Source organism: Leptonychotes weddellii, chromosome 9 (genome assembly GCF_054177405.1).
Source record: "Leptonychotes weddellii isolate Sample4059 chromosome 9, ASM5417740v2, whole genome shotgun sequence".
Taxonomy (NCBI): Eukaryota; Metazoa; Chordata; class Mammalia; order Carnivora; family Phocidae; genus Leptonychotes; species Leptonychotes weddellii.
The window spans coordinates 39,300,174-39,327,459 of record NC_138377.1 but is presented as its reverse complement, the minus strand read 5'-3'; the positions used below and the strand labels follow the sequence as shown (position 1 = coordinate 39,327,459).

Sequence of the window (27,286 nt, the reverse complement as noted above, 5' to 3'; positions counted from 1 at the left end):
CTTCCAGAGTTTTGCAGGTTGTATTGTTAGACTTGTTATTCTTTGGCAACATTGCTTTGTAACATAGATATAAAGTGTATATATCTATAATACAACATTAAGAAAAAAGAAAAAAAAACTTGTAAGTACTTATTTCTGTGATATACATACTGTTCATTTCAATTTCAGCTCCTCAACTTTAAAATTCTAAAAATTGTAGAAAAAGTACTAGCTTTTTCTATGTTAAAAAGTAATTTTAACATTAAAAACTTGTTTTTGAGGTTCAGGCAATTTCAAACTCCCGAAACTATGAGATTGCACATACTTTTTTCTAGTTGTTTTCTTTGTAGAAACTATAGTCTAAAATGAATTGGGTAAGAATTTTTTACTATAGAAGAGTCTGTTTATATGTCAGTGTACATATATATATAAATTATCAACTCCAAGTGAATTGAAATATTAAGTTAGCTGAGAAGGTAGCTCTAGAAAATTTACCAGGAATTAAATACTTAGAGAATGCTATAAGTATGTTTTTGAAAAGTAAAGATGAGCATGGTTATTACCAAATGCCTTAATTGTTATCTTAACTATGAACTGTATCATTTTATTATTGGAAGTTGTTACTAAGATAAAGATGAAACATGGCCTTTGTAGGTGTTTTTCCTGTATATTTGGTACTTGTCAGTTATATAATTTCCAGGCCTGGCAATTTGTTTTCATTTGAACTGTCTTATGCTATGTAATTCCCTAATACTGGTTGTTGGTGATCAAAGTTGCTTTCAGAATAATAGCTACTATTTACTGAACACTCATCATGGGCCAGATACTGCCTTGACAACTTGATATACATTAATTTCTTTTAATTTTTAAAGCTCTGTTTGATTATTGTACAACTTCTAGACTTCTTAAATGCTTTTATGTTGACACTGTTTTTCTTTCTTAGACCTCCGCTTCAGTTCTAGCAGAAGAGTTACATAAAGTGTAAGCCTGCCTTTCTACACTTCTCTTATAATTGCTTAGTCACCACTAAATGATACCTGTTCCATCAACACTTATGATTTACTTTATATTCTGACTTGTTCAGAAAATACTCTTAACTAGATCTGGAGCAATTTTTGCTCTCCTCCCTCCCTCAGTGAGTTGAGTTCCTAAACATTGCACATTTTGTGTTTTTATGCCTTCATCATAAAAAGAGTTGGGGAGCCTTTTTGTATTGGGAAGAGAGAATTGTGGTTTGAGATTAATGGAAGTAAGTCAGTTTTTGTGCCTAGTAAGTAGTTTTACCTATTCTGTATTTCAACTGTATGGTGGTATACCCAAAACAAGGTTGTGTTTTTAGTATATTTTTTAATTTGCATAGACAGGGCTCACTTGAGTTCAGAAGACCTAAAGTCTGGCTTTGGCATTACCAGGTTTGCGAGCTTAAAATAATTACTTCTTTTTACCTCAAGTTTTAAAAAAGGGGTATGTATCTTAGGGAGTTGTAGTAATGTATGTGATAGATATTACTAAACTAAAAGGAGCTACAGAAATGGAGGGTGCAGATGCATGAGAAACTACTTAAGTAAGCATGAGCATATTTAAGGCTTTTAATCCTTTGATTTGTGACTAGACTTCAAAATGTTTATATGTAAAAATGTATTTCCTGTTAAAGGATTGCTGAAAAGGATAAGCAGATAAAACAGACTGAAGATTCTTTAGCAAATGAACATGATCATTTAACAAGTAAAGAGGAAGAACTTAAGGTACAGTAATCCTGATAAATGGCAACAGTATTTTATAAGCATTGAATTACCCTGATATGGTAATCAGTATGACCATCTATGAAGAATGGAAAATACTCTAAAGTCATTTGAAAAGTGTCTACTCTTTATTAAACTACAAAATCCTCTTTAGCCTTTCAAGAGGAGAAGTTCAGAGGGCTTTTCTCACATGATGTAATTCACAGTAATTTGGGAAATATGCTAAATAACAGGAATTGATGATTTCCTTTTCCTATTTAAGAAATTGTGATTTGAGGCCTTTGCTTTGAGACCTTTACTTAGGTAGAAGAGATGCTTTACCAATTTTAAAGTCAGTTATGTTAAATATTTTTAATATTTCCTTCTTATTCTAGGATATACAGAATATGAATTTCTTATTAAAAGCCGAAGTGCAGAAGTTACAGGCCCTGGCAAATGAACAGGTAGATCTTTATTGCTGTTGAGTATTTACTTCAGAATTTGACCTTGTCTATACTTACTATTGCAAGCCCTAATTTCATTCATATACATAGTAAATATAATGGTTACTTGTGTTTGGCTGCATGGCATATTGTTGAAAGCCTCTTCTATTTGACCGTGACACTCAAAACCCACCTACATAGTACTATTTTCATGTTGAAACTCATGTTTGATCAAATGAATTGATCACATTTAAGATCTCAGAAGAATCCATGAAAACATTGTTAATGTGCTGATTTGTTTTAGCTTTCTGCTATTTAATCAAAAAAGGATATACTTTTATTTGGATAAAATTTGACCAGTGAGAAGTCCAAAATACTGGACGGCAAAATGTATTACAGAAATGTGTAGATATTGCTTTAACTTTTACTTCAAATATATGGAAATACAGCTTTTTGGTATATAAAAATAAGGGAAAGAATAGTTTGGAGTGCTTCCTAAGAAATGGTTTAATTCTCATCCCATTCCAAACACAGGCTGCTGCTGCACATGAACTGGAAAAGATGCAAAAAAGGTGAGTAAAGCGTTGCTGTACATGGAGCCATTCGTACATTTATATTCAAGTATAATTGCAGAAGTTATTGGTACTCATAACTGATAGTTGTGCATATAATTTATGTAAACCTTTGAATGTATGAATTATTTTGATTGATTTTTTTTTCTCAGTATTCATGTTAAGGATGATCAAATAAGATTGCTTGAAGAACAGCTGCAGTGTGAAATTTCAAACAAAATGGAAGACTTTAAGGTTTGTGATTAAGCTTGTCAACTGAGCTTAGAACAACCTTCTATAGTTTTCAGTTGAAGTGAGTCTAGAAATACTAGTTTTTTATATGAAATCACCCTGAAGCAATGTTTCTATAGTTTATTTGGGCTTATACAGACAGTGAATGTTATCATACACTTTTTGCCTAGATTATCTTATCTGTTCTTATAATAGACTTTTGATATTTGTTTTGCTTCAGTCTTTGCTGTAGTTTCCAGTTGGTAGTTTGTGATGGTTTTAACTGCCTCCATTGTCGGTGCAGTGCTAGCTTGTGGCCACGGCCGCTCAGCTTGAGTATTGGAAAGCAGTCTTATTGCTGGGGTGCCTCATCATGTGTATGAGACTTGCATTCTTCTTCTTCCTTTTTTTTTGCTTTTATTTAATAAGAATCCTGTAAATATTCACTTAAGAAAGGAGAATTTCCCGGAATCCATTGGCACAAGTGGTTTCAGTTCTTTGAAATACATGTGAAACACTGTTTTGGGATAAAGCACATGACTGAATTGGGGGGCTTAGTCGAAACTTGTTTTAGAGGTCATTGTACATGTAGTTTATACTAGTACTGTATTTCTATATTTTGGAAATATATTCACTGAAAATGAAAAATGAAACCACATGAGATTTGCATTGTTATATCAGTATATAATTCACCTGTCACTTTAAGAATACTTGAAGGGATAATATGGGTTTGAATTGGGGGGAATTGATTTTTTTTAACCTATTCAAATGATTGCTTTGTTATCTTTTCTTAATAAAACAGTAAATTGAGATTTCTTTTTTCAGATTCTAAATGACCAAAACAAAGCATTACAATTAGAAGTTCAGAAGCTACAAACTCTTGTTTCTGAACAGGTAAGGCTTTTCTTGAATTACAAGGCAGAAATATCTAATATTAAAAAGATCTGGTTCTTCTTAAATATTAACCAACTCGTTCATTTTGAGGAGTTTTGCTCAAGTATGGATGTATCTTTTCATTGCATTTCTGTTCATCTTGTGCTTATCAAGTGTCTAAGGAAAATATTTTTTCTTCCCTGAGGGGAAGCTAATGCTCACTTCCTTTTTATAAGCACTTAAAAAAAAGTGCAATAGAATACATAAAAAGCATTTAAGTCATTTTGATACATTTGGCTCTCAGGATAAAAATCTTTCACTTTTGGAGCCTTTTTTCTAAGGCAACATGGTTTCTTAAAAAAGAGTGGGTTTGAAACCTGCTACCAGCACTTAAAAGCGTAGTGATGTTGATCAAATTGCTTAACCTTTCTGAGACCTTTCATTCCAAATCTTTCACACTGAGATTTTATTTACATCATAAGCTTGTTAGATTTAAATGGGGAAGTTTATGTGTAGTGCTTAGCCTGGTGATTGGCATTAAGCAGGCATCTTAAACCTTAATTGCTTTCCCTTGGAATATTTATTTTTTCATCTCCTCTCTACCTCCTGCTGTCATCAGACTCTTCTATATTTATAGCAAGCCATCAAAACTATAGCAGCCTTAGTAAGCATGGCTTCATAAACTAGAGCCCCAGGCAGTGTCCATCCTATGGCTGTTCCTAAGAGTTGACTTCAGACTTTTCTCCTACAGAGCTCTTCAGATTGCAGTGTTTAAAAATATTCTAGAAACTCTTGATATTAGATGACACATTAAAATAGAAGCTTTGAATGTTTTTCTAATAGTGTTAAATTTGGGAGCTTGTATTAGAAACTGAAATGTAAGTTACTGCAAATGATAGCACTTCCTTTCACAGATGCATGCTTTCTTTTTTATTTTAAAATTCACATTGTGCAGGTATTGAATTAGTGTAAAGTAGCTGTGCCAAATACTGTGGAAGTATTTGTTAACATCTGTTTAAGAAATAATCTACTTATTCTCCTCCCCCTCTTGAATATGTTAGTAAGTGCCTTGAGTATTCTTTATCACTTTGTATATAGTTTACCCTTGCAAACAAAAGGCAGTAGAGGAGATAATGGTAAACTGATGATATTTAGTGCAGTGCAGGGACATGACTTCATGCCACTGTAATCCTAAAATAATTTTTTAAGTCTTATTCTTAAATCTTATTCTTGTTTCTCATTGTTTTGGTGTAGCTTATAAAATACATTTCATCAATTGTAAGAATTCTTCCCCTCAATTTATCATCTCTGAAGTCTGGCTGTATCTTACAGTCTCTGGTTACAGTTTAGCTGGCAGCGTTTAAAATTTTAGTAGCTACATAAAATACCAGGTGTGAGATGCAACATTAATGACTTGGAAGAGGTAAAATGTGATTGATGATTTTTGGTTGTTTTACTTCTTACCCAAAAAAGCAGAATGTTGAGTTGTGAGTTGGTTATAGAGATTCTGGAACACTTATTTCAGTGTATAAGGTTTTAAATACTTCCTTAAATTAACTTCACGGGAGGTAAAACAAATGCCTAGAAATGTATGACTCTGTCCTGGAATTCCACTATTAAAGGTGCTGGTAACTATTACACGTAAAAAAAAAACAGGAATCTTTACAAATCTTTTAACTTTTAGAATCTTTTAATCTTTTAGTTCTGTACTAAAAATGTATTCTCCATCATTAGACAAGAACAAAACCACTAGCCTTATATTTTTCTTTTCCTTAAAGAGAATATGATGACTTAAGAATTGCCATTCTAATATCTTACGTAAAATTCCCCGTATGTGTGGAAGTTAATATTAAAAAAGAAAACCCCCTAATTTCTACCTTAACTGAATCAGCCTTCTATCTACTACTAAGGTTTCCATGTACTTTTAGATATTCTGTTAAAATAACAACTTTTTTCATGAGATAGGTTTTGTTTTAATGAAGAATAGTTTTAGGAAGTTAAATGAACAGTCCACAAAACAAAATTTTATAGCCACATTTTTAAAATTTATTTCAAAGAATTTGATTAGGGAAAACTTACTTTGTGGTACTAATTTAAGATTTGCTCTTTGGTAATTCTTAGAATTTTTCTTGTTCTTAAAGCTCTCTCTTTTAAAAATAGTTTAGAAAGCATGTAACTATGATGGTGTATTTTGGTTATAGTTGTGACTTAGCTCTCGGCAGACCAAAGAACCATCTCTTTGGCTTCTTCTCTGGTCATTTTTATTGCTATCACTAGTGAAAGAAGAGATGAAGATTAGTATAATCTTAATTTCTTCGATTTCCACCTTTCTTTAACCCCTTCCTATCCAGCAGTCAGAATTCTAAGTGACAGTTGAGAGATAAACAGTTTAGTTACATAAAAAAAAAAAAAAAATCAGTCTTTTTGCTCCATGGATTTTTATCTGGGAGGAAAAGATTGAGCTTATTGAATCAGAAATCAGTGATGGTGCCAAGTTGTTGTTTCTTTAGGTGTAGGAGGCAGAAAGACAACAAATACCAGGTAAGATAACCTGTTTAGACATTAAAGAAGGGAAGGCTCCATGTGGATATAAGCCTGTATGATAATCCCAGTGATGCAAATAAATCAGTTACTAGGATCTCATTTATTCAAAATAAAATAAAACTTCTGGGGAGGCAGGGTTCTGAGTTATCCTTTTTTTTTTTTTTTGTAGCAAAGGAGCAGCATTTTTATTCTTTAGTAGATTTTTATTAAGTAAAAACTATAGGAGTAGGAAATTTTTTCTCTTTGCCCTGTTGCCTGTTTGTGTTTTATTGCAAAAGAATTTATTATTTATTTATTATTGTATAAAATGTAGTTTTGGAAATCATCTGGGGAGAACAAAATTGGATTGGGTTAGGCCAATAATATATAAAGTAAAAAGGTTGTATGGATGCTAAGCTGGTCACTTTTTCTGCAATTGAATATTTGATAAGGTGATGAGCAACAGTACATGTTAAACTGTAACTTTGTTAAAGGAAATTAATTTCATTACATGTTTACATGTTTATGAATTGAGTATATGCTAGATGTTGTGCTCCATGCTGAAGCTACAGAGATGAATGAGACTTGGTTCCTGCCTTCAGGAATATGGCTTTTAGTGTGGAGATAGATACGTAATACAGAAAAGTATGATGAATAAAATTTTTGAACTGTGGTACAGGGTTAGAGGAAGAGATAATGAATTCTATCTGAAGGACAGTGAGGGTGAAGAGGTACCACAGAGAAGGGCCTGCCAAACTTGCCCAACAGCTAAAGGGAAATCCAGGCTGAGGGAATACAGTGTTAAAAGTCATGGCGGTGTGTGGCCAAAATGGTGTATTCAGAGTTAACTGGCATGTTGTAGAAGTGCAAAGTATGCAGTGTAAGGAGTAGAGAAAGATTGGCTAAGGCCTGATTATGAAGGACTTTTGTATGCTGTGTACGGACCATGAACTTGATTTAGCATGTTGGTAAATCCCTGAAAGATATTGCAAGGATGAATAAGTATTTTGTCAGCATTTTAGATCACTCTGATAATAATGAGGTATTTGAATTTGTGTGGGGGAGAAGTGTGTAGGACTAAAGGTATAATACAATAAGTGATTAAGGTGCAGATAACTTGGACTTAATAGTGTTGTCTTTTTTTAATTGAGATGTAATTGACATAAAACATTAGTTTGAGATGGGCTTATGTGTAGATAATGTGAAATGATCACAACAATAAGTCTGGTTAATAGTAAACATTCATCACCATACACAGTCACAAATTTTTTGTTAAATCTTTTTTTTTTTTTTTTTTTTTTAAGAGACAGTGTGTGTGTTAGCTGGGTGGGAGTGGGGAGAGGTGGTGGGGGAGGGGCAGAGGGAGAGGGAGAATCCCAAGCAGGCTCCCCACCCAGCGTGAAGCCGCGATGCAGGGCTCAATCTCTCGACCGAGATCATGATCTCCTCTGGAATCAGGAGTCCAGTGCTTAACTGACTGAGCCACCCAACTGCACCTGTTCAATCTTATATGAGATGGCCATCATCAAAAATAAAGATGGACAAAAACCCATCTTGGTGAAAGATTTGTAAACTTGTTGCATGATTTATTTTCATAGTTTATAAACCTGACTTAATATACTTTTGACAGCTCCGTCTCCTTTCTGGTGATAGGGAAATTTTTCCCATTGGGAAGTTCTTCCTGTATCCCTCACAAAATATTCCTTATAGGCAGCAGGCAGAGAGAAGAATAGTGCAGTACTGTGATATTTGAGATGAATGAAGCCGAGGGCCTAACCTAAGGCATTGAAGAAAAGGGGGTTAATTTTGGAAATATGTAAGAAGTGGAGTCTTAGGACTTGGATTTGGCAATGGAAAAATTAATAGTATTTGTGAAAATGGTTATAATAAAATTGGGGGAAAAGTAAGAAACTAGCAAAATTAGAGTACAGGTAGGGAATGGGATGGGCAGAAAAAATGTTCAAAGCAAAACACCCGAAGTCTGTTTTGGTAGGCTGCTTAGCTGCCCGAAGGCTTGGGAATGCTAAGGAGGAAGCCCCTCTTCTGGATACAAAATAAATTATAGCAGTGGGGACTTTTGTGTTTCTGGGGAGATGCTAGAAGGGAAGTGGTTAAAAGTGGGGGTCAGCTTACATGTCATGTTTTAATGCCTTACAAAGAGAATATATTCATGTGTTGCTCCTGCAATTTATAATCAATTTTAAAACATTCTATATATTGGTCTAGGTGGTAGTCACATAATATCTACATGTTAAAAATTAATTGATTTGTATACAGGAGTTTTGTACTTGCCCATATAAATATTACACCTTAGTTTTTAAAAAGTCAAAAAATCAATTTAGAAGAAGAAAGAACAAAGTCTCCTTCCTCATCTTCAAGGCTTTAGAGCCTTGGATTTTTCATATTTGAAGAACAGAATTGACATAGAATTAAGGCAAATTTTCTTCTTTATTCTTTTTTTTTTTTTTTTTTAAAGATTTTATTTATTTGACAGAGAGAGAGCGAGAGCGAGAGCAGGAACACAAGCAGGGGGAGTGGGAGAGGGAGAAGCAGGCTTCCCGCCGAGCAGGGAGCCCGATGTGGGACTCGATCCCAGGACCCTGGGATCATGACCTGAGCCGAAGGCAGACGCTTAACGACTGAGCCACCCAGGCGCCCTCTCTTCTTTATTCTTTATTTTTTTTTTTTTTTTAGATTTTTTATTTATTTATTTGACAGAGAGAGCGAGAGAGCACAAGCAGGGGCAACAGCAGAGGGAGAGGGAGAAGCAGGCTTCCCGCCAAGCAGGGAGCCTGATGCGGGGCTCGATCCCAGGACCCTGGGATCATGACCTGAGCCGAAGGCAGAAGCTTAACCATCTGAGCAACCCAGGCGCCCCTCTTCTTTATTCTTAAGATTTTCTTTTATGGCAATTAAAAACTAACTCATTTTGCTAGCTCATAGTATACTTTATCTTTTTCTGTGTCTTTTGTGTAGCTGCTTCTCTTCTGTCTTGTGTTTTCTGGATTAAATAATTCTTTAATTATTAGCAGTCTTCAAGTGTAGATCACCTTCCTAAATTTTGGATCTAATTTAAACAATTTTCATAGAATTATATTTTTAAACTAGTTTTGCCTCATGCAAACTTAGTAAAATTAAACTTTTTCCTTTTTTTGGGTGATTTTTATTTTAGCCTAATAAAGATGTTGTGGAACAAATGGAAAAATGGTAAGAGTTTAAGTTTTTCTTATTATATTTTAATGACTCATTTCTACCAAATTTGAGGTAACAGAATTATTAACTATATTAACCTAGATTCTTAAAGTGCTCTTTGTACTTCATAATGGAAGAAGGTGGTATGCTGTTGATTGGTTTGATTTGGGATTACATTAGGTTTGTGGTGTTGGTGTGGCAATGATTTTATTTATTTAGGCTAGCCTAAATAAGCATGTATTACTTGAACACATTTTACTTATTGGTAAAGAAGTACATTTAGACCATGATCAAAGATCCTCAGAAACCTTCCTAGAATTAAGTTTATAAGAAATGAGGGACACAGGAGTTGATTGATAGAAAATATTTAGCAGTGATAGCATTTACCTTGAAAAATAGTTAATATGTTTTAAATTTATGATTTCAGTATTCAAGAAAAAGATGAGAAGTTGAAGACTGTAGAAGAACTACTTGAAACTGGACTTATTCAAGTGGCCACAAAAGAGGAGGAACTGAATGTAAAACATTTTTGTACATTTGTTTTCCTTGTGGTTTGTCAGTGAACATGAAGGGGATTACTGTAATTTAAGATTTTTCCCATAACTTTTAAAACTTAATATTATTTATCCACATTTAATGAATATATGATACCCTTTTTCCATTAAATTTAACATTTTATTAGGAATACAAAAATGCATAGTTGATTGTAGCATTCACTATCTTAATGAAATAGACACTTTTTTTTTGGTTTGTAATTTATGCTTCCACACCTCCACCATGCCCAAATGATAACTAACAGACTTCATAAGTTCATGAAATAGTATTGGAGGCCAGGGAAAGGAGAGACTCCAGTTTTGTTTTGTGATTATCATTAGTCCTAACTAACTTGATTAGGACAGGGTTGCTGGAAGAAATGTTTAAAGATGTATTTGAGTTTAGGGGGAGAAATGACTTTACAAGTGGTATACTGTGTGCTCTTGAGGTTGTGGAAACATAAGTAGAAATACTTGTGGGGATAAATGAATTAAATGGCTATCTCCAGAAGTTACAGAATTGTAGACATGTGACAAGGGCCTTCCAGAGAGGGAAAGAAGCAGCTAAAGAAAAATGAGAAATTAGGATATTTTGAAGATAGCTAATTTTTTAGAAAGTAAAAGTGTGTTACGCTTCTGTATCTTTGAAAAAGGCATTAAGAACAGAAAATTCATCTCTGACGAAAGAAGTTCAAGACTTAAAGGCTAAGCAAAATGATCAGGTAATGTATTCAGTAGATCCTGCAACTGTTCTCTTTTAAACAATGCACAGACCTGTTATGTTCATATAGAGCAGGTCTGTTGTTTATTCCTCCTTTTCACCAGTGTGGAATTTGTCAATCATAGTTTTAATCTGTGAATGATTAGGGACTTGATTAACAGTACTAGAAGCTGCAATTTATTGAATAATAGCTGTATGCCAGGCCCTGGGTAGAGTACTTTAGATAGGATGTCATTGCTACTTACTGAAGTGACAAAAGTTTTGAGTGTACAAATATAAAGAAAGACTCTAAATAGCAGTAGAAGAAGCTGTCTGAAATAGGCAATTTCCTAGTTGTATTTTCTTCTTATCTGGTTAGAATTTTTAATTGTAACATGTATCTGTTGATTTTTCTTTTGGCCTACACTTAACCATCAGTAGCCTTAAAGCTACTTTCAGAGTGCTTTTAATTTTCATAATTATAACATTAAAAAAAAAAACCTAGAAAGAATCAATTCCTGGGTTTACTGTTCTCATTTGGATTTTGGTATAGTGGAAAACTTAAGGATAATATACTTTTCTATTTCTGAATTCATTTATATTTTGAGCAAATTACTAAGTAGGATACTTTCCTATTTCCAGGTTTCTTTTGCATCTCTAGTTGAAGAACTTAAGAAAGTGTAAGTGATGACATTTTTAAACTGGTCTTTCTCTTTTGGTCCATTTTCTTAGTGCTCATAAATCTTGTTTTGTGCAATTTAAACAGCTGTATGTTAGTTTAACCTTCACTCTAGAATTTTTTACTGATGGATTAAGGGAATTTAGCTGTGCTTTCCTTTTTTTTTTTTTTTTAAAGATTTTATTTATTTTTTAGAGAGCGAGCGAGAGAGAAAGAGCATGAGAGGGGAGAGGGTCAGAGGGAGAAGCAGGCTCCCCAGGGATCATGACCTGAGCCGAAGGCAGACGCTTAACCATCTGAGCCACCCAGGCGCCCTAGCTGTGCTTTCCTAGTGCAGTGTGATTGCTAAAACATCTGTTTCTATAATTGATTCCATTCATTTTCTTAACTTATGGCATCAAATTGTTAATTTTCTGTTTCTGCAGTAAGAACTATTAAAAAAAACAACTAGGTTATACTGGATATAGAGAGCATGTATCCTCTTCTTGAACACTGTAAATTTGATGCCATATTGTGTATACGTTCTGCCACTGCTTTCAGAACTCTGGAAGCCAGTATTATTGAGAGAAACTTGATTCTTCCCAGTGTTCTTCAGGGTGCAAGTCTTATTAACATTCTCTGTGCACTTTCAAAGCAGGTCACCTGCTTCTCTTTGTGTGTATCAGCTTTAGCCATCTGGTATTTACTGATTAATTCTCATTTAGGAATACTCCCCCCCCCTTTTTTTAAAGAGGGGGTGGGCAGGGGCAAAGGGAGAGAGAGGGAGAATCTTAAGCAGCCTCCACACTTAGTGCTGAGCCTGACGCTGGGCTTGATCTCAGCACACTGAGATCATGACCCAAGCGAAAATGGAGAGTGGTATGTATGCTTAACCGACTGAGCCACCCAGGCACCCCTCTAGGAAGACTTCAAGTATTTTTTCCCTTCTTATCTGCAAGATACGTTGCCGTTTTACTTAAAATGGGAAGAGTTGATTTGGATGACCCCTGTTGGTGCTGTTTTTTTATGTCTTGGTGGATCTTGATGATTTCTATTAAAGTTCAGTACTGCATTTCTTCATCTAAGGATTCATGAAAAGGATGGAAAGATCAAGTCTGTGGAAGAGCTTCTGGAAGCAGAAGTTCTCAAAGTTGCTAATAAGGAGAAAACTATTCAGGTATTGGGAGAGAGAAAACTGTGTGTTGGGGTTTTTTTTTTTTCTTTTTTGTTTATCAACTTTAGTGAATATCATTTAATTTCATGTGTTTGTCTGTACATTGCATTTTATGTCAATTTCTGTGTTTCCATTGTCCAATCTTGTCTGTTTTGTCATTGTCAAGGATTTGAAACAGGAAATAGAGGCTCTAAAAGAAGAAATAGGAAATACCCAGCTTGAAAAGGCTCAACAGGTAAAAATCCCAGAGCCATAGCATGACAGATTTCTTAGTGTATGTGTATTTATGAGCTATTTGGTTTTTTCTTGGTACTCAGAAAAAACTTTTAGTAGTATGCTGTAAGTATTTTGGGTTATGTACTTTTATTTATTTATTTATTTATTTATTTATTTATTTATTTATGCTTGATTTGAGAAAGTGTTCTTGATATTTTATTCAATATATTTTTTTACTTTTAAAGATTCTTTTCTAGAAAGTTTTCTGTATTAATGTTTCATTTTAGTTTGCCAACTTAAACAAAACAGTTTGGTAAATCTTTTTTAACCTTTTTTTTTTAATTGCATGGATTAAAATGTTTTGTTATAGAATATGTATTGCTCAACCTTTGTTTAGAGAACAAAGTACAAAGTTTGTTGGGGGATTTCAGAGGTAGCTGAGATTACTGGACATAGATGGGTTTTGGTGAATTTAATCTGATAAAAGCTTCACTGAAAAAGGAGTGAGATTGCATGGAAGTGAGGATTCATCCATTCATCCAACAGAGTTATTCAACAGTATTTCCTGAGTTGTTCTACTTGTGAAAGCACTGTGTTAATGATTTAAGATCATGTGTTGAAAGAAACAGGGTATGATAAAAAGATCACAGTTCTCTAATATAGACTGAGAGGTTAGGAAAATCTCTTGAGGAACTGACATTTAAGCCAAAATCTGAAGGAACTATGAGAAGACAGTGGGGGATAAAAGTTGCTGTTGAATTACTGTGTATGATTTAATAAAAAAAAAAAAAAAAAAAAGGGAGCACAATGTTGAGTACTGTTGAGTAGATAGATGGCTTTGAAGACTGGAAAGAAGAGCTCTGATACAGTAGAGAGGTATATGTACAGTTAATACTCTAATTTTCACAACTTTAGAATTACCACATGATTTAGACTTACTCATATTTTTATTTTGTTACTCTTACTGTCATTTGAATCAAGAGAAGGCAAAATCCAAACACCTCTCATTTCGGCATGAATAATTCAGCTAGGATCTTTGTAATTTGAAGTGTACACATTTTAAAGTTTATCATAAAACTAAAGGTCAATTGAATGAATTATAAATTGCTTTTTTTCTTTGTATTTCAGTTATCTATTACTTCTCAAATTCAGGAGCTTCAGAACTTGTAAGTACCATTTCTCTCATTTCCCTTTAATATCTTTTTTCCACAAGTTAAATACAAGTATGTACAAGTCAAATACAAATCAAATACAGTTATAATGAAAATCATAGCTTCTTTTTATTTAATTTCAAGTAGTATTTTTAGGAATATGAAATTATATCTCAAAAAGTTATGGTTTTAAGTTTTTCATTAGGATTTAACTTAAGCTTTTTGATGGGAATGGGGATAGAGTGGAAAGTCTTATTTTTCATAATTTATAATCTGAATATGACCTCAGACTGAGATGTTGCTCTTTGCCCATTTTAATAGCCACTGTGAAACTGACTATATATTTCATAGCCAAACCAGAGGTAATAAGCTATCTAAATTTGCTGGTATTGATTTATGGGGTGATATGGGGTGAGAGTAGGGCTACCCTAATTTATTCAATGTCTGGATCTGCAGGGATAGATGGAACTTTTTTCTTTAATCATCCTATACCTTTTTTTTTTTTTTTAAGATTTTATTTGAGAAAGAGCACACAGAGAGAAAGAGAGAAAACACAAGATGAGCAGGGGGAGGGGCAGAGGAAGAGAGAGAAGCAGGCTCCCGGTGGGGCTAGATCCCAGGACCCTGGGATCATGACCTGAGCTGAAGGCAGGCGCTTATCTGACTGAGCCACCCAGGCACCCTAATCGTCCTATACTTCTTAATTTATTTATTATCTGCAAAATCTTGTATGCTTTTATACTTAAAATACTTGTTTTTTAGTTTATTTTCTGTCAGTTTGGGCTGTAAGTACAACCTAAAATCTACTTCTCCAGTCGCCAGTAATTTTGTTTTGTATAGTTCTGTAATATTTTCACTGATAGTTCTTACTAACTTATTTTCAGATTAAAAGGAAAGGAGGAACAGTTGAATACCATGAAGACTGTTTTAGAAGAGAAGGAGAAAGACCTAGCTAATCGAGGGAAATGGTTACAGGTGAGAAGTTAAAAACAAAAGTAAACACCTTTTTTATACTTGAATATCAATTCCATTCATACCAATTCTTTTTCAGGATCTTCAAGAAGAAAACAAATCTTTAAAAGCTCATGTTCAGGAGGTAGCACAGCGTAACTTGAAAGAGGTATAGTATAAACAGATTACCAGACCAAATGAGGGGTCTCTTTTTTACCATGCTAGAAAATAAAGAAGTTAGTATCTTCTCTGAGTTTACTTGCCATAAAAATTATTGTACCATAGTTGTGTTGTTGATAAAATAAGTTAAATTTTATCTTTGTCAAGTCTTTTGCCTGATTTGTCAACCTAAGCCTAAAAGCATTTCCTGTCCTTTTTGAGATTGACTCTTAAGTATGTGTTTAATTGGTATATTAATCTGTAATCCTTTAAGAAATGGATATAAAAAATAGTTAAATAAAGTTCATTCTATCTTTGTTTTATAAATGGCCTAATTTTAACATATAATTATGTTTTTATTTATTTTTGTTTTTATTTTATTGGTGTTTTGTATATAGAATACGTACTTTGTAGTACCTGATCTTTTTGATGTTAGAATTAAAAATGTGAATCTGTTTCTTAGGCATGTTCTGCATCACGATTTGAAGAACTTGAGACTGTGTAAGTATAATTTTAGCTAGCATTTTAAAGAGGAACTTCTCATTATTTTGCAGAATGTACTTGAATATCATGATGAGTTTCTTTTTAGTCATTTCTTGTTAAATTAGGAATTAAAGTCCAGAGGCAAATAAGCTAATAAGTCTCTTTTGGTATAATAAAACAGAGTCTCTTTCAGTGCTTTCAGATACCTGGGGACTTTATCCTTTCCAAGCCCTTCAAACCCATCAACCAGAAGATAATCATAGTTAAAACCTTGATGAAGATTATTGAATCTCTAAGAAAGTAACTTGATTATTGAGGAGAGTAATATCTGTTGTCATACCAGTTACTGTGCTAAAGAGTAAAAATATTGAGTCTGATCAGCATAGGAGGTATCGGTCTTAATAGATGTTCATCCTAGAAAATTTTTGTCTTAAAAAGTCTGTTCTCTTAATTTAAGCTAACTAAATCCGTTCACAGTGGTGAGAAGGATACCTGGACTTCATCTATTTGGCATGCTATAGAATTATTTTTAAGAGATTCTGCTGTGATGCCATCAATCTTTATGGATGTTTAAGAAGTAGCGCTTTGAAACGGGGTCTTTAAAAGTAAGACATTGAGGATATTAGGTCATTGTCTTTATGAAGACAAAGGAGATGTCTCTATTCTTGACACTAAAATTCTCATTTGTACAGCTAATTGTTTATCATGGGGGCATTGTATAATTATCAAGGTACTTTTGTTTCATTTGCTAATAGCTTAGAGACACAATTTCTGGCCCATTTGTAGTAGGTATATAATTCATTAAAGTATGTGATTTTAAATCTATTTCTGCATCACAGTTTTCTTTTTTAAAAAAGTTAATAGGGGCCCCTGGGTGGCGCAATGGATTAAGTGTCTGCCTTCAACTCAGGTCGTGACCTCAGGGTCCTGGGATGGGCCCTGTGGCAAGCTCCCTGCTCAGCAGGGAGTTGGCTTGACCCTCTCCTTCTGTCCCTCCCCGCCTGCTTGTGTGCTCTCTGTATCAAATAAATAAAATCTTTTGAAAAAAAAAAATAAAAGAATTTGGTGGGGGGAGCAATTTTAGGTTTACAGAAAATTGAGAGAAAAGTACAGAGTTCCTATTTTCCCCCACCCCCACCCTGTTTCTCTTGTTATATCTTGCATTAGTGTGGTACCTTTATTACAATTGAACCAGTGTCTAAATATTGTTAGTAACTAAAGTCTGTAGTTTCCATTAGGGTTCACTCTTCTGTGGATTTTGAGGAATGTATAAAAACATGTATCCATCATTACAGTATCATACAAAATAGTTTCACTGTCCTAAAAATCTCCTGGCTCTACCTATTAATCCCTTCCTTCTTCCAGCCGCCACCCCTACCACCCCCAATCTCTGGCTGCCACTGATCTCCATAATTACTGTCTCCATAATTTTGTCTTTTCCAGAGTGTCATATAGTTGAAGTCCTACAGAATATAGGTTTTCAGAATGGCTTCTTTCACTTAACAATATGTATTTAAGTTTTGCTGGGGTTTCCCCCCCCAACTTATGTGTGTGTGTGTGTGTATGCTTCTTTGTCATTTTTCATATAGACCTATAAACATTTTGAAGTTCTTTCTACATTAAGGTGGGATAAAAATAACTTCCAATTCAGCAAAGATACTGAGTATATCTGTTTTGTGCCCTGTGGCACAGCAATACTGAAATGGCTAATGCCCTGAGGAAATAGATAAACAGATCATTTTAATAATGTTGAGCGTTATGCTAGAGGTCTGTTTAGGATGACAAGGGCATTGCGATTCACATGAGGTAGATAAAGACTTAAATCTGTGTTGGGTAGGGAGAACTAGATTAAATTATATGTAGCATCGCTTTACAAAGGCTTGGGCATATTGTAAATTCCTGGGTCAACTAATTATGGCTTTATTTTTTTTATTTTAGATTTTAGATTTTCTTCCTAGATAAAGCCATAGTTGCTTAAGAAATGTTAACTATGAAATAAACTGCAGCAGTTTTATGATGTATTTTGAGTTGAGTGATTCTGGAAATAATGTTTTTTTAAAACAAATTTGTAAATTGGTGTAATCTGGGAAAAAAGAGCTGTTAGACATTGTTTCTGCTATCTTTTTTTCCTTAGGGGTGATATTGAAGTCTGGTTGTCCTTTTTATGTGTATAACTAAATATAAGGTCTTTATAAAAATTCTAGGTTGAAAGAAAAGGAAAATGAAATGAAGAGAATAGAAACTATACTAAAAGAGAAGGAGAGTGATCTTTCTAGCAAAACAAAGCTGTTACAGGTGAATATATTTAGTTAAAATTAATTATTGTGTGAATTATTGTCTTTGCATATTTTAAACAATTTTAACTACCACAAAAGAAAATAGGATAGAGACTCTTTCCTCCCAGCCAGATACTGGGTCTCATTCTTCAGAAAACTATCAATTATTTGTGTATCTTTTGAGGAAAGTGCCCATTCATAAAATATGTTGTGTGTACTTGTCTTAAACACATTGTATTTAACTATATGCACGTTTGTATTTGCTTTTTCTCCCTCAATTATTAATGTTTTTTAGATCTTTCCACATAAGCACATTTCTGTCTTCAACTTTTAATGGCTTTGTGGTATTCTGTTGTAGCATCTACCATCATTTATATTAACCAATCCTGGTTTATGGATGCCTAGATTATTTAGAGTTGTGCTTCCTATTACAACAGTGAATATCCTGGTGTGTGCATTTTCAGTACTTTTGCTAGTATATCTATATTTAAAATTCCAGGAAGTGAAATTTTGGGTCAAAGTTTTATGCAGTTTCTTTTTCTTTTTGAAAAGAGGTAGTTAAAATTGAAAATCCATTATCTCCTCATCTCCATGTTGTTAATATTGAAAATACTTACAGAACATTAATTTGAAATGATAGCAAAATTTAGATGGCTGCATTGTCTCCAACCACTCTTGCTCACATTTCTGGCTCCAAGTGTTAGTTCTGTTACGTTCTCTTTCTCTGCCAAGTGGATTCATTTTTAATATTGTTAGATAATGTCAAATCACCCTCCAAAAGTGTTTTAACAAATTTACACCCGTAGAGGGCCATTTCCTTTTTATTCTCTCCCAACACTGACAAAGATGAAAACATTTGGTATTATGATTGAAAGATGGTTGGATTGTTTTAATTTGCATTGATTGTGAGAGAAGTTAAGTACTTCATTTGTCTATTAATTGGCCTTTAATTTTTCCCACATTTTTCTTACCAAATTATTTTTTTTTTTACGTAATAAGAGAAATTAACTTTTTGTCACATAAGTGATTTGTTTTCTTAAATTTTTCTTATTTCATTTGTGTTTTTCCTCCCTGCTTTTGGAAGTTTGAAACTTTTATGTATTCAGATATAAGTAATTTCCTGAGAAGTCTTGGAATGAAAGGTATCTCTTACTCTATGATTATAAAAATATTTTCACATTTTGATATGTTTATAATTTGCTTTTTTGTTTGATGTCTTATTCATATGTAATTTAGTAAGTTATGAGAATAACATTTTAACCTTGAGAAAAAAAAAGGTTAGCCACATTATTAAAGAATCCATTACTGCTTTACTGCAGTGGTTTTACTGTCCAGGGAACAATGTCTGGAGACATTTGGTTGTCACAGCAGGTGGAGGGGTGCTAGTGCATATAGAGGTTGGAGGCCATCGATACTGCTAAACATGCTAGAGTGTACAGGACAGTCCTGTTAACAGAGAAATATTCAGCCCAAAATGTCACTTAGAACTTGCCCTGCTGAGCTGAAACCTTACTCTATACTATAATTCTTAGAGGTATTTGGATTTATTTCTGGATCCTGTTTTCTTCCATTGAGACATACTCCCAGATTGGTACTGAATAATTTTTTCTAATTTATTTATTTATTTGTTTATATATATTTAACATATAATGTATTATTTGTTTCAGGGGTACAGGTCTGTGATTCATCAGTCTTACACAATTCACAGCGCTCACCATAGCACATACCCTCCCCAGTGTCCATCACCCACCCACACCATCCCTCCCACCGCCCTCCACTCCAGCAACCCTCATTTTGTTTCCTGAGATTAAGAGTGTCTTATGGTTTGTCTCCCTCTCTGGTTTCATCTTGTTTGATTTTTCCTTCCCTTCCCCTGCGATCCTCTGTCTTGTTTCTCAAATTCCTCATATCAGTGAGATGATAGGATAATTGTCTTTCTCTGACTGACTTATTTTGCTTAGCATAATACTCTCTAGTTCCATCTACCTCTCATTGCAAATGACAAGATTAATTCTAATTTTATACTGTATTTTAAAATAGGGCTTATTACTTTTAAAATGATCACTTTAAAAAAACTATTTTAGAATTTCCCTGGTTTGTATGCTATATTTCGAAAGGTTATATGGAAAATAATCTCTGTGGAGGTATTCATGTTTAATTTTTTAAATAGGAAGTACAGGATGAAAACAAATTGTTCAAATCTGAAATCGAGCAACTTAAGCAACAGAACTACCAACAGGTAGGTACTATTAGGTAGCTTGCCTTTCATTTATGTCGTAAAAAGTTATATAACCCATGACTGTAAGTATTCTTAACCATTTTGCCTTTTTATGGAGACTAAAATATCTTGTTTTATTTGTAAGTGTTTAGAAGATGTCCTTAAAAAAAAAAAAAGAAGCAATTTGCTATACCATATCCAAGATAAAGTAATCTATAATTTATAAGATATATGCAAATAATATTACTATCTATATTCCAGCTCTTTTATATATCTGTGTTTTCACATCCTCCAGAATGCTTTTCTTATTAGCAAGTCAGTTAAAATCCTATAGAGGTCAGTTTAAATGTAGGTGTATACCATATTTCCCACCACCCCCCCGCTCAAATTTAGTAATTGGAGAGAAACTAGGAAATGTGTAATGTTATGAATAATAGTTGACCACTATTTAAAATACTTTTTCAAGGTATAATTCTGCTTGGTAAAAATAAAATAGAAATGTGTAATTTTTTTTTTTTAAGATGTTACCAAAATACAGGTTGATTTTTCTGAACATATGTAAGCTAGAGAGTATTATGAGGGGCCAAAGAATGTGTTCTTCTCAACAAGATGATTATAGTATAGTAGTTCAGTTTGGGAGATTGTAGGCATTAAGGAATGTAAATACTGTATGTGAAGGTCTGTGTACTTACACATATTATGTAAAATTTGTTTACATGCAAGTTAACTTTTCTTAGTTTTTCTTTTGATTTCATCTTACAGTATTTTTTTGGCTTTTGGAAGCTTAATATAGTCAAATAAGAATTGTACAGTAGGATGATTTAGGGCATTAACTCAGTGCTTTACACATAGTAGGAAATTGATAAATACTTGTTAAATGAAGAGATTATGTAGTGGCAAGGAAGATTTGACTTAGTACTCAGTACGTTTTATAAATTTATACATATTTTTATTAAAATTACTTGGTGACAGGCATACAGAATATGTAGTATTTTTACCTTTGTTAATTTATATCTGAGGAAGAGCTTAATTTTTTGTAGTCTTGTAGAAATAACTTTGTTTTGAAATTACATTTAACTCTTTTAATAGGCATCATCTTTTCCCCCACATGAAGAACTATTACAAGTGTAAGTAATAATTTTGATTCACAGTTTGAAAAGTGGTAATCGTTTTTATGTGCTAAACAGTTCTCAGATAAGAATTTAATGTAACTTCTAATGGCATCTAATTTTTCTAATTCTATATGGGTATCTTGAACTATAGGTCACTAGCATTTAGCTGTGCCCTTGGCCAAACTGCTGTACATTTTTATGGTATTTGGAGTTTGTTGAGGGAGATCTTGAGGTTTTTAGGACTTTAGAAAACATCTAATAAAGTTAAAATATATATTTAAGGCTTTACTTATTTACCTTAAATTATCTTAGTTACCCTTCTGGTGTCATTGTGGAATTGAATGATGCAAATAAGTTTCTGCTTCTGCATTAAAAAACAAATCTCATTCTTTATAGTTGCTTGCTTTTTTAAAAAGTTTTATCTTTTTTTTTTTGTTTAAGAGAGAGCTGAGAAACAGGATAGGGACAGAGGGAGAGGGAGCGGGAATCCCAAGCAGTCTCCATGTCCAGCCCCCCATGCACAATCTCACAGCCCTGAGATCGTGACCTCAGCTGAAATCAAGAGTCAGATGCTTAACTGACTGAGCCAACCAGGCGCTCCTGTGATCGCTTTCTTTTAAAGAGACTTTTCTATTTTTTGGTGCACATTTATTTATTTTAGAGAAAGCTCGAAAAGGAGGAGGGGCATAGGAGAAAAGCAGAGACTCCCTGCTGAGCAGGGAGCCTGATGCGGGTCTCGATCTCATGACCCTGAGATCATGACCGGGGCCGAAACCCAGAGTTGGATGCTTAACCGACTGAGTCACCCAGGTGCCCCTTAAGGAGACTTTTTTTTTACTGAAGCATTTTTCTTTCATTGTTGGCTTGTATTTTTCTCTAAGAGGGTATATTTAAGGTCATTTCAGCTAAGTTGGTTATGTTTGAGCATTCTAGATGTCAACCACATTAAGTGTATTAGGTGATAAAAAGTAAATATTCTTTTATCTTGACTCATTTACAAGGTTGTTGGTTTACTAGTTTAGAATTATTTACTGGTAAATTGAGTCTGGAGTTTGTACAGAGCAAAGGTCAGCAAACTTTTTCTGTAAATGGCCTGTAGTGAATATTTTAGGTTTTGTGGGCCAGAGAGTTCTGTTTTGTATCCCCCCCGCCTTTTTCTCCCCCAATTCTTTAAAAGCATAAAATCAGCTCTTGGCTCGAGGGCCAGACCAAAAAAGACTGTGGTTTGGGCCCAGAGCCCTAATTTGCCAACCTCTTATATATAGAGCCTTATTCTTAAGAGCTATTTGTAATTTAACTTTCTACCCAACCTGCTCTCAACTATAACAGAATTGAATTGTGAATCTTTGCCATTGCTTTCTGCATTTCTGGGAATTAACTAATGCATTAGAATTAGAAAAACCTGAATCCTGAGGATGTTATGAAAATGATACCTACCTCACATTAATATCATACTTTTGTTGTGGGTTAGCCATTTAAAGAAAGTCATAACTGATTTCATTACCTTTTGGGAAAAATATTGAAGGGAATGTGTCTACATCAGTTTTCACTCTTCTGAAAGTAGCTACTTCCCTGCCACAGATAAAAATAGAAACAACTATAACTGCAGCAGTTCATATATTCATGAACTGCTTCTTAAGGGGATGATTTTTCTTGAGCACAAATATCAGCATGCCATATTGTAAAAGTCATTTTTGAAAATAAGAATGCATCACAAATAGGTTTTCTATGGTGACAGTTAATAGCTAAGCTTAAAAGAGTTTGCCTTTTAAGTTAATACATTTTGCAAAGCATCATCTACTTGCTGTTTTTATTTTGTAGTAATAAATACTATGTTCACTGTTTACCTAAAATGTTGCTATGTGTATTCATGTTCTGGTTTAGAATTTCAGAAAGAGAGAAAGAAATAACTGTTCTTCAGAATGAGTTAGATTCTTTGAAGGAGGCTGTTGAACACCAGAGGAAGAAAAACAATGTAAGCAAATCTTTGTCAGAATAAAGCTTTTCTTTTTATTACTTCACTGAAATGAAGTATGCTTCATCATTTTTTAAAAATTTACTTCTACTGTAGTTTTCTTAAAGAAAGTACTATTTTGTGTGTACCTTTTTTTGGGAGGATTATTAGAGTAATTTTATTGGAGAACAGATATTTTAATGAATAAATGAAAAGACTAATTTGTATACTTCTAGTTACCATTTTAGATATTGAAAGTATAATTATTACAGCTTCAGATTTTTTATTTTTTTAAAATACAACTGACTTTCTGTTGAACTTTTATTTGAAAAAATTATTTTTTCATTTCAGTATTTTAAAATCAATGGCATCTCCTTTTCATTTGACTGGGCTAGCCTTTTTGTAAATTAAAAGTAACCCAGTATTGAAACCTAGTATTTTTAGTAATTAGTTTTTTCAGAGCCTTCTGGAACCTCCTCTTTTAAACTAACAGATGGTTCAGATTTTTGGTAATTAGCGCTTAGGGGCCTCAGAACATTTATACTAGAATGGGAAGGGATAGCGCCCTAAGAAATTCAAGTCCTAATACTTTTACTGAATAGACAAATAGTGAATTTAGGTGATTTCCTCAAATTCTCTCTGACCAGAAGGTGATACCTGTAAGTAGAATCCAAACATTCTTGTTAGAGAAGGAATTTTTGCACACAAAAGTATGATTGCTAAGACTTGAGCAAGGTAAAAATGTTAGTGAAATCTCTTAAGGGTATATTGGTAGGAAATTGATACGTGTTTTCTAATGCAAGTTTAATTTTTCAAGGTTTGCATTAATTTGTTAATTTAACAAGTTGACATGTACTTGCACCCCTGAGTTTGTCAAAATTAGGTATGTGAATTGCCCTTTGTATGTTTGTGTAACATTCCTAACAGCATCGCTTGGCACAAAACCTGAGGCGAACCTGCGGACATGTTCAGTGTGTTTTATCACCCGGATTCTGAGATGAGGAGGCCACAGTGAAACGAGTCTAACGCTGCAGCACTGCTGCAGGCACTGGGGCGTGTGAGAAGAGCCAGCCGATTGCGGCGTCGGTCCATGCTAGTTCGGCCCCTACCCTGGCTGTGTATATTTGGCCACATTTCTTAACCTACTGCAGCTGTGGTTTCCCCATCTATAAAATGGGAGTAAACACCTCTTAGGGTTGTTAGGAAGATTAATGAGAATTTATGGGAAGCACCAAGTTCAGTGTTGGGGCACATAAGTCAGCATTCAGGAGATGGTGATTATTGGCTTTTTATTTGTTTTTAATCTACTCTTTAGGTTTCTAAATCTGAAGAAAGACTGAAATATAGCAGATTGTCCTTCCTGGTATTTGCTACTGAAATGCTGTTAAAATAGATCTTTCAGTTTCCCATGACTTCTGTTTCTCTTCCAAGAGAATGTGGTTTTTAGCCTTCCAGCCTCCCTGTTTTCAGCCTCGATCAAGTAGCTCATATATTCATGTCAGGTTGCTTTACGGCATACACATTTGACCATGCCGAAAGAGATGGGCAGGCACAGGGAGTGACTCTGTTATTCCTAGGTAGACTGGAAATGTGTTAATTCCATAAAACCTGTGTAGAGGAAAAAATGTTGGAAAGTCTGAGTGATAATGGGCCCTGATTAAGAATCACATGTAAAGCTTTTTGCAGTACTTGTGTATTTGCCCTGTCCGTAACCCCTTAATATTTGGTGTACCTGAAATCATATTTTTATCTTGGTTTGTGTTTACTTTTGAATGCTTTCTTCTTTGTCACATGTGCACAATAATTACTCTATAGCTGGCATATCTGGTGTGTATACTAAAACATGGGAAGTGGGCATCTTTATTTTCTCATTCAGACTTCTAAACATTGCTTTTTATTTTTTTGCTAATATACATATTTCCCATTGAAATAATTTTGCAGTAACCAGCATTTAAATGCAGTGCAAAATACTGATGAAGTAAAAAAGCAAAAATCTTTCAATAATGGATAAACTGAAATCATTCTTTCTAAAAATGATTAGGACCTTCGGGAGAAAAACTGGGAAGCAATGGAAGCATTGGCATCAACTGAAAAAATGCTGCAGGACAAAGTGAACAAGACTTCCAAGGTTGTAATGCTAACTCCTAGAAGCAATCCACTGAACAGAGAAAATCTGCAGCTTGTCTTAAAATCAGACTAAAGCATTTAATTTTACTGCAATTTAAATATAAAATCTCCTTATCATCCACATTTATCATCTCTGTCATCTCTGCTTTTTTCATCTACTCTTTGAAGCTTTAATTTTGAACATGCAGTTTGTTATGATTACCTGATTGTTTGAGCTTTGGTGATTACTGCTTTACACTGAAGAATCTCAGGAGACCTATGCTACCCGAGTAAGCTCTTGTCACTGTATGCCTCGTGGGTTGGTTAAGGGCACTTTGGTAAAAACCCTGGCCCCCCAAAATCTAACTGAATTAACAAACGCATTTGAATACATAGATGTACACGAACTCCCCTAGGTTCTTTGGGGCACACCAAGATGACTCACACAAGGTAGAAAATGATCAAAGTGTTAAGTACAGGGAAGGGAAGGGATCAATTCTGGGTGCTTCCTTAGAAGAGGTGGAGTAAAAATTAAACTTTAGGTTTTGAAGTGGCTAGACAGTAATGAGGCATGTGTTATGTTTAGTATGGAATATTAATAGAAGGGATAATTCTCTTGACCTGAGTATTGAGTATGTAAAGTACTCCTGAAACATATATATAGCTCCCTCTGTCTTCAAAACAATAAAAGATATTCTCCATGAGTTCAAGTTGTTCCATGGGTTCGAAGACTCTAATGACTTATAATTGAGAAGAGTTGTTTTTAAAGATGGAGACAAATGAATGTGCTGGTTCAGTCAAGCATTTTGAAAATTTCTACCAAGAATAAATGTGAACAGGAGTATTGAATTTTGTAGATGGGTTAATAAAGTTAATTATGTGATTTAGTTGAGCATTCTGTAAGTATTTTTTGGACCACAGTAATCTGTTGAATTTTAAATGTAGGTCTTAATGACATTTGAAGGACTTTTTTTTTTTTTAAGTAGAATAGTTTCTGTAAGGTTTTTTAATTTTTTTTATTTTTTTAATGAAGATTTTTATTTATTTATTTGACAGAGAGAGAGAGTACAAGTAGGCAGAGAGGCAGGTACAGGGAGAGGGAGAAGCAGGCTCCCCACTGAGCAGGGAGCCCGATGCGGGACTCGATCCCAGGACCCTGGGATCATGACCTGAGCCGAAGGCAGATGCTTAACCGACTGAGCCACCCAGGCGCCCCTCTGTAAGGTTTTTTTAATCAAATAAATGATTGTCATTATTTTTCCTCTAGTGTAATAGATTTGTATTTACTTCTGTACCTATTCACCTGCCTTAATTTTCGCTAAAACCCAAATTTGAGACAGGTGGCAGATACTGGGGACTAGAGAAATCTAGGCCAGGGAAAAGAATAAGTGAGGCCAGGTAGGTAGGACATTATTGTTTTATTGTGAGTGGTTGCCGTCAGTTCTGTTAGCAGAGGGGTTCTGGTGTAGTTTCTGGTTGTTTCTGTTACCTTATTTTTCACTGTTAACACCTGCCTTTGTAGCTTTTATTTTGTTCACGAGACTGCATTAAATGCGAATCCCTTACTTAATATCATGCCATTCCGGCAAGAAATTATAGGCAACTGTTCTAGGCATTCTTGCAAATTGTTTCCAAAAGAGAACTAGAATTTATCCATGTTTCATCATATGCTTGGCGATGAGTATAAAAATTAACCCTTATTTCAAAACTCAACACCAAGTGCCTGGTGGCTTCTTGCATAGCTAATGATGTAGAGAGAATAGAATGTATAGTCTTTCTCTATTTTAATGGAATTTAGACTGTTTTCAGATAGGCTAGGGGTAAAGTGATGTTGATAGACTCAGAACCATAAGTTATGCAGGGAGGAAAAAGAACTATGTAGAACTCCTTTAGTGTTTTAGATGATAGAAATAAGTAACAGTAACTTTATCTAAAATGTAAGAGAGGATGATACACTGCTTTTTCAAGATTATCTTTAAAGTAGTAAGTACTCTTGAGGAGCTACTATAAATGATAGGTTCACATGAAAGATACTTCATAAATATTACACTTAGATAAAAATAGCAATTTTTAATATTAGAT

The 27,286-nt window shown here is 34.1% G+C and overlaps 1 protein-coding gene across 4 annotated transcripts in view; it reads left to right on the top strand.

Moving 5' to 3' along the window:
* The window catches only part of KTN1 (kinectin 1), a 111,614-nt gene that overhangs the window by 64,147 nt on the left and 20,181 nt on the right, over positions 1–27,286 (top strand). For 2 of the 4 annotated variants that reach the window (XM_081830475.1, XM_081830474.1), the window contains exons 13-33: positions 923–960; positions 1,634–1,724; positions 2,096–2,164; positions 2,678–2,715; positions 2,868–2,949; positions 3,751–3,819; positions 9,494–9,528; positions 9,941–10,031; positions 10,700–10,768; positions 11,389–11,426; positions 12,491–12,581; positions 12,745–12,813; positions 13,923–13,960; positions 14,830–14,920; positions 14,997–15,065; positions 15,519–15,556; positions 17,743–17,833; positions 19,985–20,053; positions 21,122–21,159; positions 23,029–23,119; positions 25,140–25,226. In XM_081830475.1, the coding sequence (XP_081686601.1) occupies positions 923–960; positions 1,634–1,724; positions 2,096–2,164; positions 2,678–2,715; positions 2,868–2,949; positions 3,751–3,819; positions 9,494–9,528; positions 9,941–10,031; positions 10,700–10,768; positions 11,389–11,426; positions 12,491–12,581; positions 12,745–12,813; positions 13,923–13,960; positions 14,830–14,920; positions 14,997–15,065; positions 15,519–15,556; positions 17,743–17,833; positions 19,985–20,053; positions 21,122–21,159; positions 23,029–23,119; positions 25,140–25,226 (1,392 nt within the window). The remainder of the gene's footprint in view (positions 1–922; positions 961–1,633; positions 1,725–2,095; positions 2,165–2,677; positions 2,716–2,867; positions 2,950–3,750; positions 3,820–9,493; positions 9,529–9,940; positions 10,032–10,699; positions 10,769–11,388; positions 11,427–12,490; positions 12,582–12,744; positions 12,814–13,922; positions 13,961–14,829; positions 14,921–14,996; positions 15,066–15,518; positions 15,557–17,742; positions 17,834–19,984; positions 20,054–21,121; positions 21,160–23,028; positions 23,120–25,139; positions 25,227–27,286) is intronic. The other 2 variants (XM_081830477.1, XM_081830476.1) reach the window with 1 other exon arrangement.